Here is a 14,455-nt window from a genome sequence, read left to right on the forward strand (position 1 = left end):
GAAACATATACATATTAAATTTCACATAATCTTAAAGATTTTAGGAAAACTTTTTTTTAAATATGTATTATAGGCATAAAGCTATTTTATTTATTTTTTTAAAGATTTTATTTATTTATTCATGAGAGACAGAGAGAGAGAGAGGCAGAGACACAGGCAGAGGGAGAAGCAGGCTCCATGCAGGGAGCCTGATACGGGATTTGATCCCAGGCCTCCAGGACCACATTAGGCTGAAGGCAGGCGCTAAACCTCTGAGCCATCCAGGGATCCCCTTAGGAAAACTTTTTAATTGAAAATCAACTTTAGGGATCCCTGGATGGCGCAGCGGTTTAGCGCCTGCCTTTGGCCCAGGGCACGATCCTGGAGACCCAGGATCGAATCCCACGTCGGGCTCCCGGTGCATGGAGCCTGCTTCTCCCTCTGCCTGTGTCTCTGCCTGTGTCTCTCTCTGTGTGACTATCATAAATAAATAAAAATTAAAAAAAAAAAATCAACTTTAACCAAAACGAAACAAAATTGTCATACACTGACCGTGTTGAATAACCCTATACTGCCTGTATAGGAGGTTCAAAGGAAGATACAGGATAATATTTCAGCTGCCAGTACTGAGTCTCAAGAGGCTGAAGGACCAAAATATCCCTTCGAAGAGAAATTTGTCCAAAAAAAAAAAGAAAAAATTTCCTTTTCCCTCCAAATGTGGTTAAATAAACCAGTTATCCCCAAAGTAATGAAGACTCATTTCAAGTAATTACTCTGCTTACAAGTTTTATTTACACAGTAGTTATTAATAGTGGTATTTAGTGAATTCCTTGTATTTACATTTTATATACACATACTTGAAAGGTAAAGAAACTGTACAATAATAAAAATGAGAAAAAGAAATACTGGGAAAAATACACAAACGTAAGATTAAATTTAGGCAGGTAGTATAACTTCAATGAGATTACTGCCAGGGGTTACATTCCCTCTTATCAGGGTCACCAATATCGAGGAAGTAGTTACCAGAGTTAAAATATCATTCTGAAACCTATTAAGACCCTGGGTACTCCCTCAATATTTATTACAATACTAGTTTCCACTAAGTAAGCTCCTAAGATAGGAGTTAACTTCTGAGGGTTCCACTAGTGGTCCCTAGGCTAGAATGACCCATGGGGTAAAAATATATGGACATCATCTGGTCCCATACTCCTGAAGAGGCAGTCACTGAACTAACAAGGTTCACAGGCTTGTTAGTTTGAAGACTATATATATCACTAACAGAAATAGTATGCTCAAGTGTTGTTTTAAACTAAACTGCAAACATAAAAGCACACTGTAACATCTAATTATTAACCAAAGAGTATGTTATACAGATACCACTTATAATACTCAAGTGATTTATTTTAGGTTCAAGGATTAAACATATAATAATAAATTTCATGTTGATTTACCAATAATTAATTTCTTTATCCACTATATCATCAAAGTTAGACTCATTAGAAAAAAGTTAATTTTATCTTTTTCTTTTACTCTTATTTCCATTGATTAGAAAATTATGCACAGTGTTTTACAAGTCATAGACTTGGCTACATATTAAGATTTCAAATTTAAAACTGGAATTAAATTTTGTTTCTATAGACAGTGAAGGAATTTTAACTAAAAAAATTAAAGTCTTGCCAAGTAGCATGCTATTTCAGCTCTCAGAATTCCTATGTTTTACTTTTACCAGTGGAAAAAATCTCATTTATATTTATGGACTTACTTCCAAAATCAAGTCTTCAGTCCACTAAAGTGCAAAGAACTTTCCTTCTACCAGTTAGCTCTCTTAAATTACTAGAATAACTCCTTAGACTAGAAACAGAAAAACTAGAATTCTTTGACAGGAATTCTTTAAGAAACAATTTCCCTTCAAAAACAGACAGACATGATACTGTGGAAAAACACCTAAACAAACATGAAACAAGCTCCCATCAGTATTTCCAGTTCCCAGAAAACCCAAATTTGCCCGACCTGTGAATGAAGGTAACAACTTCAGTGACTTAAATACTTTACAATCAAAGTTGCTTTCTCGTGGTCTCTAATATCTTCAAAAGGTCAGAACTGAAGATTATATTTGTATTAAGGTGTTTATTTCAAATAGTATTTTGGAAGTTAAAGTAATATTCAACAATTCTGCTCTGACTTCCAAAGTGCTTTTATGGTAATTGTTAAAAAAGAAAAGATGTAAAAATCTGAATAATCTCCAAAGCTGTTAAAAAAGTTTATTGCATTAAACTGTTCACTCCAAATTATGGAGTACTAACTAGCCATTTAAACTTTTCCTTTTGTAAAATGGCTCTCCCTACAAAATACTTTTTTATTAATACTGTCAATCAGTTACTCATTTCATTTACTTCAGCCATGGAATTCAAAATCGGCAGTTTCCCATGTCTTGATTCTTTTAAGTTTCTCCAACATTTTCTTCCATGTTTTTTACATAGGAAACAAAAAACTTTTATCAAAACAACATTATTTATGTTTCAATTAGTCTGTTAATTCTGAAGATTAGCTTTTCAGAGCAGGACTATTATTCTTGTCTCCTTCTTTAATATCCTTCATTACAGATGCAAAGACCTGGAAATTATATAAAGGAAAGATTAATCCTCAAAATAACTACTGCATAGATTAAAGAGATTTAAGTAACTATAGTTCATTAATATGAAAAACTTTAGTATATTTACCTCTGCCCCTGGAAGACTGCCATTCTCAAATCCTCTTGTTCATTTCAACCCAATTTTATGGTATATAATTAGATTCCAGTTTTCACTTGCCAAATATTCTGAAATTACTATTGGTAACAGAACATCTTCTGGACCCATATTCTTACATTTCTTTTTCATAAGCAATAAAACTGTGAGCTTATGATGCCTATTGTCTATCATTCAAGGAGCAAGTGATTATGCTATCTTTTATGGTACTTAACTTAGATTGCCAACGTTTGCTTCCCTAACAGGACTAACCATCTAAAAAGCCAGTATCATACATTATATTCTTTCTATTGCAAATCCTTAGTATAAGGTAGGTGGTTTGTTTTTTAAGTATGTGCCACACCCAGTGTAGAGCCCAACATAGTGCCTGAACTCATCACCCTGAGAGCAAGACCTGAACTGAGACCAAGAGTCAGACTCCTAACGGACTGAGCTACCCAGGTGTCCTGGGTCCCTACAGTAGGTGTTTCATACACTGTTGTCTATTTAAAATTTGAAGAAAGAAAGAAATGTGAAGAAAGACAGAAATACCAAAGTTACATAAAAAGAAAAAAAAAAGCCACAGATTTGGAAAGAGAAGCAATCTGCTTTAAATTCTTGCCTTTTCAAAGTAAAAAAATTATTTTTTAAAAAACTTTTTAAATTATGCACTAATATTTGAGAAATAAATAGCTCTTAAAAAAAAGATTTTATTTATTTATTCATAGACACAGAGAGAGAGGGGCAGAGACACAGACAGAGGGAGAAGCAGGCTCCATGCAGAGAGCCCGATGTGGGACTCGATTCCGGGTCTCCAGGATCACACCCTAGGCTGCAGGCGGTGCCAAACCGCTGCGCCACTGGGGCTGCCCCGAGAAATAAATAGCTTTTATAAGAAGGCAACTAATTGTCTTAACACATCTTTTAGAATAAGTAGGAAAAAGTAACTCTACCTGAGTCCATTTTTTGGTGCTATTCTGCATCTGAATGGCTGCAATACAGCTGAACAGCTTTTCTGATGTGATATCTTCTGGTAATTTAGTTAGAAACTGTGCTATATGAATAAAGTCCATTTGTAGGAGAATATCTTCATATAATCGGAGGATTCCTAATCCAGTCCTAAATAAAAATTCCTCCCCATCTCTGCAAAATACATCCCAGACTCGACAGGCCAGGTCAAGTGGTAGTGATTTGCTATATAGTGTGAAGATCCTAAAATTAGGGAGAAAACAGTCATTGATACTTTTCATTCATTTATTCATTCACTCATTAATCATCTCTATATAAAAAGAACAGTGTTTAATTAGGGATTAGAAGGTAAATACGATACGATTCCTTCCTTCAAAGAACTTGAGTAGTGGGAAAGGAGTAAGTAATTTACAACCTCCCACAGAGACCTGGCCTAACACAAATTAGAGTGGCAAAACACCTAGTGGTTAGGGTTGTGGGCTCTGAAACCAGAATGTCTGAGTTTGGCATTAGGAGTGTTACCTTGAGGAAGATATATACCCCTGCTGTGCCTCAGTTTCCTCATTAGTAAACAAAGTATAATATTACCTCTCAGGATTGTTTTGAAAATTAAAGGAATAAATGCAAAGTATTCAGAACAGTGCCTGGCACATAAGAAATGTTCAATAAAAGTTACTTATTATTTTATGAGGAACCCAAATATCATCTTTTAGTAACCTAAATACAAAATTGTAACATCTGACTTTTCTCTTTTCTCCCACCATAAACATATACTGGGTTGTTGTTTTTTTTCCTTTACCAAACTTTACTTACTACTTCTTTTGGAGTATATATGGTTCCAACAGAATCACTAAAATGGTTTTGCCATCCTTTCTGACAATGTCTGATCATGTAATTCTCTATCAAGTGGTACTTTAAGGCAGCATTTTGGTTGGGGAAACAGGGAGAGCAGATGCTAGAGAACTTCTCTTGAAGCAGCCTTGGCAAAAGTTTTTTGGGTTTTTGTTTTTTTAGATTTTATTTGTAAGTAATCTCTACACCCAACATGGGGCTCAAACTTATAACCCTGAGATCAAGAGTTGCACACCTCACCAACTAAGCTAGCTGCCCCCAAAGTAAGACTTTTTTTTTTTTTTTCAAAGACTGTGTTTATCTGAGGCAGTGCTGATGAAACTTGAGGGAGGGAACTAAAGCCTCTTCCCACCCCTACCCTTTAGCACTGCCACTTACTTATTTCTCTTTTTTCTTGCATGACTGATTCTGGAATTTGTCCGCAGTAAGTTCAATAGAGGCAGTTAAACAAAAATCCATGTCTATTTCTTAATTATAAACACATTTAACTGCATAGCAAAAGCACACCCCTGGTAGTACAGAGAATGGTAATTCATTGCTCAAAATGAGAGAGGGTACCAGCAGTGCCTAGGAAGTACACAGTACTATTAGTTACATCCTGCTCCCTGTTATCAACTGTGATACTTGTTGGTCCTCAAGACGGACAATTGAATACCTTCCCCCCTCTCTACAGATTTAGTATTTGATCTTGGTCCTCTGGGTCTCATAACATACAATCTTTCTCCTCCCCATTATCTTGAGTCCTTCCCAAAGGAGCTCTAATGTTCCTAGTGGGAACTGAAAAGAATACACTGAAAAATAAGTTTTTAAAAAAGCTTAAATAAACCAAAAACAACTGGGAATATAGCATATTTGATCAAGGCCATTAATTATTTTTCTATATTAAAACTTAGTATCATTTATATGAAATCAACTGAATTTGATAATTGGGATTTTATGGCAATGTGGGGGAGGGGAGAGGGGAGGGGCCCCAGCCAGGAGCTTCTGAAGGGGGGGTGGGGGGGTTTCGGCTGGGGGGTGTCAGGTGTCTCTAGTTGCAAAGGATGGTTGAATGGAGGCACTGGAGGCATGGCCATATGGAAGGTCTGAATGTTTCATATGTACTCTTTTTTTTCTTTTTTTTAAAGATTTTATATAATCCTGACAGACACAGAGAGAGAGGCAGAGACACAGGCAGAGGGAGAAGCAGGCTCCATGCAGGAAGCCCTACTGCAACACTGGACTCCATCCCAGGTCTCCAGGATCACACCCTGGGCTGAAGGTGACGCTAAACTGCTGAGCCACCCGAGCTGCCCCTTAACAACCTATCTTAAGATAATTGCTGCTCCCTTTGGCACAATTCACCACCCCACCATTCTCTATCAACTGGCAGCCTCATATAAGAGTCCTCGGCAAGCAAAACAAACAAAAAAAGAGTCCTTGGCAAGGAAGACGTATAACTGTAATGTTGGGAAAAAAGAGTGATCTCTTCTGTCAAAAAGATGGATTAAAAAAAAAAAAAAAGGCTGGAGAAAGTCTTGAAAAAAAACAAAGCCCTTAGTGAACACAACAACAACCCACTATCATAACTATCGCAAGTTCTTGTATGTTAAAAATGATAAAGACATGGCTCTTTCTGATACCATAGCATGTAGATATTGAAGGAGATAATAATCCATGTAGAACACTCTCACTACAACCCAAGATACAGGTATTATTCTAATTTTATACATAAGAAACTAAAATACAAACTGAGAGATTCTGATTTCAGCCCATAATCAAATGCCTCCCCACAAAAATGTGAGAGTTTCTCTATTTGTAAGGGAAGGAGTTTTTATCGTGTGAGTGAGATTTACACTAGTTCCTAAAATATACAAAAAAGTTATACTTTGTTTTCTTTTAATTGTATTTTACTTATGTTATGACTTACCAGTCTATCAAGTATATGTCTGGTGTAAGACTGTAAGATTTAAAATGAAGAAATAATTTGGAGAGATTTTCTTCAAAAAATACTTCAAATGTTGCAAAATATTTCAACATCTAAAGACAGAAATACCAATAAAGTTATTGAGAAGTATACTTTAGAAATAGAGAAATTAAATCCTTAATAATAAATTAAGAGAATATCTTGCTTAGCACTGTTTTCTGAGTCTTTTCATCAATGATTGGTAGGAGTTTTCAATGAAAAACTTATTTTAGATCAGATTATTTTGGTCTTCTAATTACTGTTTCTTACCCTGAGCATTCAGACTATAAACATGAATGTCAAAGGAAAACACAATTCATTCCAAATGTTCATACCATGTTGTGATCCACACGAAAAAAGGCCAACTGGCATGGCTTGTTGAGGAGGTTTGCAAATGCAATGAAGGCATCTGCCTCTTCCAAATTGAGAATGAGAACTGCTGCTATGAAAGACATCCCTTGTACCTTCAAAGAGAAAAGAAATTAATCAAAATGTGCTAACAATAATTCTATACAGTTTATCTTATTGTATTCTTTTATTTTTTTATTTTTTTTAAAGATTTTATTTATTTATTCATGAGAGACAGAGGCAGAGACACAGGCAGAGGGAGAAGCAGGCTCCATGCAGGGAGCCCGACGTGGGACTCCATCCCGGTCTCCAGGAATACACCCCGGGTTGCAGGCGGCGCCAAACCTCTGTGCCACCAGGGCTGCCCTATTGTATTCTTTAAAAAAAATTTTTTTAAAGATTTTATTCATCCATTCATGAAAGACAGAGAGAGAGCGAGAGAGGCGTAGAGGTATTTTAAGAATACTCATTGTAGTCTTAAAAAAGTATAAAGCGGGGCAGCCCCGGTGGCTCAGCAGTTTAGCACCACCTTCGGCCCAGGGCGTGATCCTGGAAACCCGGGATCGAGTCCCATGTCGGGCTCCCTGCATGGAGCCTGCTTCTTTCTCCCTCTGCCTGTATCTCTGCCTGTGTCTCTGCCTCTCTTTCTTTCTGTGTCTCTCATGAATACATAAAATCTTTAAAAAAAATTATAAAGTAATGTTAAAGTAGAATTAATCAAGATTTCTTTTTATATGTCAATGAAAGTAAATATAGAGAACCTGCTAATAATTATGAAATCTCCCTAATCTTACATTTCTTGTTCATGTGTTATAATTTAAAAAGAATTAGGGAGGGTAGCCCAGGTGGCTCAGCGGTTTAGCGCCGCCTTCAGCCCAGGGTGTGATCCTGGAGACCCGGGATCGAGTTCCACGGCAGGCTCCCTGCATGGAGCCTGCTTCTCCCTCTGCCTGTGTCTCTGCCTCCCTCTCTCTCTCTGTGTGTCTCTCATGAATAAATAAATAAAATCGTAAAAAAAAAAAAAAAAAGAATTAGGGAAAATTTGTGAAAAAAATTCTGAAGAAAGTATCTGCTTTTACTTGCTACAAAAGCCTATCTCTGTGTACTAATCTCACTTTCATTTTCTCTCGGTCTGAAGTCTTTCAAAGTAGAGGATAGAGAAAATCCGGTGATTGTCTTCATTGTCACAGCACATCTGTCTGAGGTAGAAAGTGAGGAACCAAGAATAAAAGAGATGAGAAGTGCTGCTGATGTTCTAAGACAGTAGGGGTGGTGGGAGGATGAACAGTAAGGCTAGGTTCCTGGAAAAGCAGGACGAAAAAATAAGAAAAAACATTCCAGGGAAGAAAAGAAATATAAGCAAAGACACATAGGACCAGCCCAGCTGGAGCACAATCTTTATATTGAGAGAACTTAAGTAGGATGCATTTACAAACAGTGAAAAGCCCTGAGGAAAAAGATCGGCCACACAGATGCTTGCTTGTGAGTTATGGAGAACTGCTGTACATTTTTGAGTAGGTAAGTGATATGGAGCCACTGCTCATTCTTTAACTAAAAAACTTCATCAGGCACTTATTTCTGGTAGAGATGTGCATAACAGACTTACACAAAACAACACTAACAGTGTTTACAATGAAACCACTGTCTCGGGATCCCTGGGTGGCTCAGCGGTTTGGCCGCTTGCCTTTGGCCCAGGGCGGGATCCTGGAGAACGGGGATCGAGTCCCTCATCGGGCTCCTGGCATGGAGCCTGCTTCTCCCTCTGCCTGTGTCTCTGCCTCTCTCTCTCTCTGTGTGTGTCTATCGTGAATAAATAAATAAAATCTTAAAAAAAGAAAGAAAGAAACCACTGTCCCATTTTTTTTGAAGGTTTGCCTACAATCACTATGTCTCCTTTCTCAGTACACTTCAGTTTGGATTCCCACTCCATTACTATACTATCTTGAAATTCCTCTTGCCAGGATGACCAATAACTTGTAAAATGAGTACTTTTCTACCCTCAGAATTCCCTTTGCTTCTGTGATCCGGTATTTCTTGTTTTCCTCCTACCTCTCTGGCTTCTTCTGGGTACTCTTTGCAAAATCTGCAGTAATTCCCTACTTGATTTTCTAGAGTATAAATTCCATGAGGATAGGACCTGTGGCAGGCAGAATAACATGCCCAGGATGATATCCACAACCTAATCCTTGTAACCCGTGAAAATGTTACCTTGCAAGGCAGAAGGGACTTCGAAGATGTAATTAAATTAAGGATTTTGTGATGGTGAGATTACCCTGAATTATGTGGGTAGCCCAATGTAATCATCTCGTCCTTTTAAATGACGGAGGGAGGTAGGAGACTCACAGAGAGATTTGAGGATGCTTTGAAGATGGAGGGTGGGGGTGGTCAGGAGTCAAGGAATGTAGGCAGCCTCCAGAAGCTGGTAAAGGCAAGGAAATAAATTCTTCTCCAGAGCCTCCAGAAGGAAAACAGCCCTGCTAATAAACCTTGACTTTCAGACTTCTAATCTCCAGAGCTGCCAGATAATAAATTTGTACTTTTTTTAAAAAGATTTATTTCTATGAGAAAGCAAGAGAGAGCACGCACGCGCAAGTGAATAGAGACAGAAGGAGTAGCAGAGGGAGAAGCAGGCTCCTCCCTGAGCAGGGAACCCAACATAGCTCAATCCCAGGACCCTGGGATCACCACCTAAGCCAAAGGCAGACACTTAACTGACTGAGCCACCCAGGTGCCCTGAAATTTGTCTTGTTTAAAGCCACTACGTTTGTGGCAATTTGTTATGGCCATAATAGGAAACTAATACAATACAGAGACGAGACCGTGTCTGTTTGTTCACAATTATATTTTTAGTACCACAAAATCTGTTGAATGGATGCAAGGGAAAGCTGTTAGCCATCTGTAATAGGCAGCAAAGAGAAGAAATTAATATATTTAATTGAATCTAAGATGCTGTTTAAGAAACATTATTTTATGTAACACTGAAAAAGGAAAATGCTGCCAATTAAACAATGACAATGCACAATGTGCGGCTTGAACTCACCAACCCCAAGATCAAGAGTTGCGTGCTCTACTGACTGAGCCAGCTAGGCACCCCTAAAATTTTACTTCTTAAACACCTTATGTATAGATCACTCAGCTTAAAAGGCTGGGCACGAGCTTACTTAAAAAAATAAAACTTTAGTCATTTGAAGTACCTGTGTAACCCATCCACTTTCTGTTACTTGAAGTCTTTCTTTATTCCCCTATGCCTGCCTAGGTCATAGGAGGAGGTCATCTACTCAGATTCCCCATTCTTTATTACCCTTACATGCTGCACACAGATCTTTCTTGTTTTAGTTTTGCTGATAATCACTATAGACAAATGGAGAACTATAATGAAAAATCAATGTGGGAAAGTTACAAAGTTTACCAAGGTCTTAGAGTAAAATCCTTGTCTACAGTTTTTTACTCCTCCTGAGCTATTAGAAAATGTGTCTTCTCACTTCCACTTTTATGATTATGAGACACACCGACTTTCCAGCCCCACCACTGCACAAGCCCAGTTCATAGTAGACCCAGTCTAGGCAAAATAATAGCTACCTACTTCCTTGCTGCAAAGGAGAAAGCCTGTGTCAGAGGACCTTACAAGCAACTGATACTCAAGACTCTAGAGTTTTATTCTACTCAGAAGGAACCTATAACCATTTCTTCAAAGCAGAAAACGAATACAATTCAACAACCTAGACAGCAGTGGTCTTAAACTGGGAAGAAGGTGCCCTGGAGACACATAAAGAACTTTCCAGAGAGTACATGGTACACCGTGATGGATTATTTTAGAGAAATCCATTCCCAGATCCTCCATTTACATGTTCGCTTTCTATACATGGTTTGCCTAAGAATATCATTACATTCACAGTACCAAGTGAAAGTCACGGTCCTCACCCATTCTCTAACTTATGATGGTGAATCGCTCTGAACCATGAATGCGAAACAAAAGATAATTTGAAATACTGCTTGGAGGGAGCCCTATGGCCTCCTGTCACATATGTGAATAGAAATAGGACTGAATTTCAGTATATGTAGAATAGAGAGTAGTAGTAACAGCTTTCATTTGGTGACCTCACCTTTTCTATACCACTTTCTAAAAATGCACAGCGACTGAGGGAGAGTCCCAAGGAGAACAAATAAAAAAATAGTAATATAATATAGATTGGTGCACCCTTGGTTCTTTTAAACATAACTGGAATATGAACCACCAATTTTTTTCAAGATATACTGAATAAACCCCAGAAATAAAACTTTTGTGTGGTTTACTGATAGATTCAGCATGTGTTATTAATATAATTAAAAACCTATTCTGGGGATCCCTGGGTGGCTCAGCAGTTTGGCGCCTTTGGCCCAGGACGCGATCCTGGAGACCCAGGATCGAATCCCACATCAGGCTCCCGGTGCATGGAGCTTGCTTCTCCCTCTGCCTATGTCTTTGCCTCTCTCTCTCTCTCTCTCTCTCTCTGACTATCATAAATAAATTTAAAAAAAATTAAAAAAAAACCCTATTCTGTCAAATCACAACATGAAATATATGTTCTAACATAGTTTATACTATTATAAAATAAATCTGACTTGGCTAGTTTGCCGTTAAGGCTTGGCATTACCACAGTTAGGTTATATTGTGTGGTCATTTTACATAAATTCAAAGAGATAATCTGTATAATTTGTAAACTATTAATGTAGAGCTTGTTCATATATTTTTCTTTTCCTTTCTTTTTTTTTAACATTTTATTTATTTATTCATGAGCAACACAGAGAGAGAGGGAGAGACATAGGCAGAGGGAGAAGCAGGCTAACCACGGGGAGCCCAATGAGGGACTCAATCCCAGGACCCCAGGATCACGGCCTGAGCTGAAGGTAAGGCTCAACCACTGAGCCACTCAAGTGCCCCTGTATTTTTCTTTTTTTAAATTGAAGTATAGTTAACATATAGTATTAGTTTCAGGTATACACCATAGTTATTTGACAGCTGTATATGTCATATATTTTTCTTTAAGTGGATAGTATATATATAATTATATTATTATTATTTTTTTAAGATTTATTTATTTATTTATGATAGACATAGAGAGAGAAGCAGAAACACAGGAGGAGGGAGAAGCAGGCTCCATGCCAGAAGCCTGAAGTGGGACTCAATCCCGGGACTCCAGGATCGTGCCCTGGGCTAAAGGCAGGCGCTAAACCGCTGAGCCGCCCAGGGATCCCCATTATATTATTTAAATAGCTACACTTTTTAAAAAAGATTGAGTGTTTATTTTATTTTATTTTATTTATTTTATTTTTATTTATTTTATTTATTTTATTTTTTAAATTTTATTTTATTTTATTTTGAGTGTTATTTTAAAATAACATTTAGCAAGTACTAAAAATTAAATCCTTTATAAACTCATGACGAGGGATCCCTGGGTGGCATAAAAATTTAAAAATTTAAAAAATAAAATAAAAAATAAACTCATGACGATAAAATTTAAATGTCAACTTAAAAATGTGAACGTTACAGGAGCAGGCTCTGGGTAGAGCCTATAACTCTTGATCTCAGGTTGTAAGTTCAAGCCCCATGTTGGGCGCAGAAATTACTTAAAAATAAATCTTTAAAAAATATGAACATTACATAATATTTTTACATTTTATGATGTAATAATACATGAGCAAGAGTTTAGACTCTTCATACAAGTTTCACTTTCTACTTTACAACTACTTGACCATCTTTTTTTTTTTTTTTGACCATCTTTAATATAAAACCTGCCCCATACCCAAACTTGGCACTTCCCCCCTTTTTACTATGTCATATTTGTCCTGTAGCACTTATCACCTTTTTTTTTTTTTTAAGGTTTATTCATTCATTCAGAGAGAGCGAAGAGAGAGGCAGAGACACAGGCAGAGGGAGAAGCAGGCTCCATGCAGGAAGCTTGATGTGGGTCTCGATCCCGGGTCTCCAGGATCACACCCCAAGCTGCAGGCAGCGCTAAACCGCTGTGCCTCCGGGGCTGCCCACTTATCACCTTTTAATATAATATATGATTTGTTTGTGGTCTGTCTCCTCTTTCTACATTCTAAGTGTCAGAAGGGGAGGAATCTTTATTTTCTTCACTGAATACCTCAAGTGCCTAGAACAACACCTGACCTACAGCAATGAGCACACAATAAATATTTGAGTGAATCAATGAACTAATGTACAAATGAACATGGAACAAAATAAAGTTGCACCAGACAATCCTATTCTCTTAAATTCTTCTATTTTAAGACAAAGGTGAGATGAGGTTTTATGACTTCCAATTAAACATGGCAAACTGAACACTTACATTCTTCTATGTTCCCTCCAAAATCCAACTAAAATGACAGTAAAGAAAAAGAAATACTAGGAGGACAAAGAGAATGGAAAATAATATAAACAGTAAATAAAAATGTTACTAGAATTCTAGAAATTGTGACTAAATGGAGAATGTTAAAACTAAAATATTTGCAGAGGAGGAAGCCAATAAGCCAATAAGCAGTACACCAATTCAGCCACAAATCTGGAAGGCTCAGAAACTGGTTATCAGGCCCTTCTGAAACTGGGGGTCTGGGGGAGAAGAAGGGGAGTTTAAGCTAAAACTAAGATTGAGGGATGCCTGGGTGGCTCAGTAGTTGAGCATCTGCCTTTGGAGTCCCAGGATCGAGTCCCACGTCCAGCTTCCTGTGGGGATCCTGCTTCTGCCTCTTCCTGTGTCTCTGCCTCTCTCTCTCTCTCTCTCTGTCTCTCATGAATGAATATATAAAATCTTTAAAAAAAAAAAATAAAACTAAGATTGGCTGAAAATTTATAAAAGGAGAAAATCCCCTCCTCTATTCTATATGGACGGATGCCCATCTTTCCTTCAACCTGACATAATAGAAGAAATTTATCTCTGGAGGCACAGTGAGAAGACAATAGGCACCACCCCAAGAGCAGTGGCAATTAATATGAGTTTGCAGAGTGAATAATAAAATTCTCAGCAGCTCTTCCAGAAATCTGGCAGACTGTCTCACAAGCCTAACCCTAACCCTGCAAAGATTCCTCTCTGGGTAAGTTGATGAACCCAAGAAAAACAAGACCTAGCGATTACATACATTTAGGAGCTAGTACAACATAAAATACTTTGATAACAGATAAGATGTTTATGTTCAAAAACCAGATTGAAACAAATACTTACATAACCAACATCAGGTCTGTAACAGGTATATGCTCCTAAGATACTATGTAAGACATCATGATATGGGCCACCCTTAGGAGAGAAAAATGAAATGTCAAACTGTACAAATAATTGTCTCTAAGTTAATTCCCAAATAATTAATTTTTAAATAAACTTTAGCATTTCCTAAATGAGTAGTTTTAGTAAATTGTATCACTGTCAGTAATATTCTGATACTCTAAGATGTTTCTTCTAAAGAATTAATAAAAAAAATTTAATCCTGAACAATAAAAAGCCAAATAAATTCACTTGATGGATACAAGTTATATAGTCTATGTACCATTTTACAGTTTCTAAATTTGATACACTAAGATTATGATGAAAACAGACTGTTTCCTTTCACACAATATAATTTTAGCAAAAAGAAATCATCAAACTATACCAAATTAAGTTTG

At 37.2% G+C, this 14,455-nt stretch overlaps 1 protein-coding gene across 3 annotated transcripts in view; it reads right to left on the bottom strand.

The window, feature by feature from the left end:
- Positions 1-467: 467 nt before the first annotated feature.
- The window catches only part of TBC1D12 (TBC1 domain family member 12), a 96,071-nt gene continuing 82,083 nt past the window's right edge, over positions 468-14,455 (bottom strand). For 2 of the 3 annotated variants that reach the window (XM_041745044.1, XM_041745043.1), the window contains 5 exons: positions 14,022-14,093; positions 6,807-6,935; positions 6,436-6,545; positions 3,659-3,917; positions 470-2,592 (listed from right to left, as the gene is read on the bottom strand). In XM_041745044.1, the coding sequence (XP_041600978.1) occupies positions 2,524-2,592; positions 3,659-3,917; positions 6,436-6,545; positions 6,807-6,935; positions 14,022-14,093 (639 nt within the window). In that variant the 3' untranslated portion in view covers positions 470-2,523. Of the gene's footprint in view, positions 2,593-3,658; positions 3,918-6,435; positions 6,546-6,806; positions 6,936-14,021; positions 14,094-14,455 lie in introns of all 3 variants that reach the window. The other variant, XM_041745042.1, reaches the window with a different exon arrangement.

The sequence above is a fragment of the Vulpes lagopus genome, chromosome 2 (genome assembly GCF_018345385.1).
Source record: "Vulpes lagopus strain Blue_001 chromosome 2, ASM1834538v1, whole genome shotgun sequence".
Classification (NCBI taxonomy): Eukaryota; Metazoa; Chordata; class Mammalia; order Carnivora; family Canidae; genus Vulpes; species Vulpes lagopus.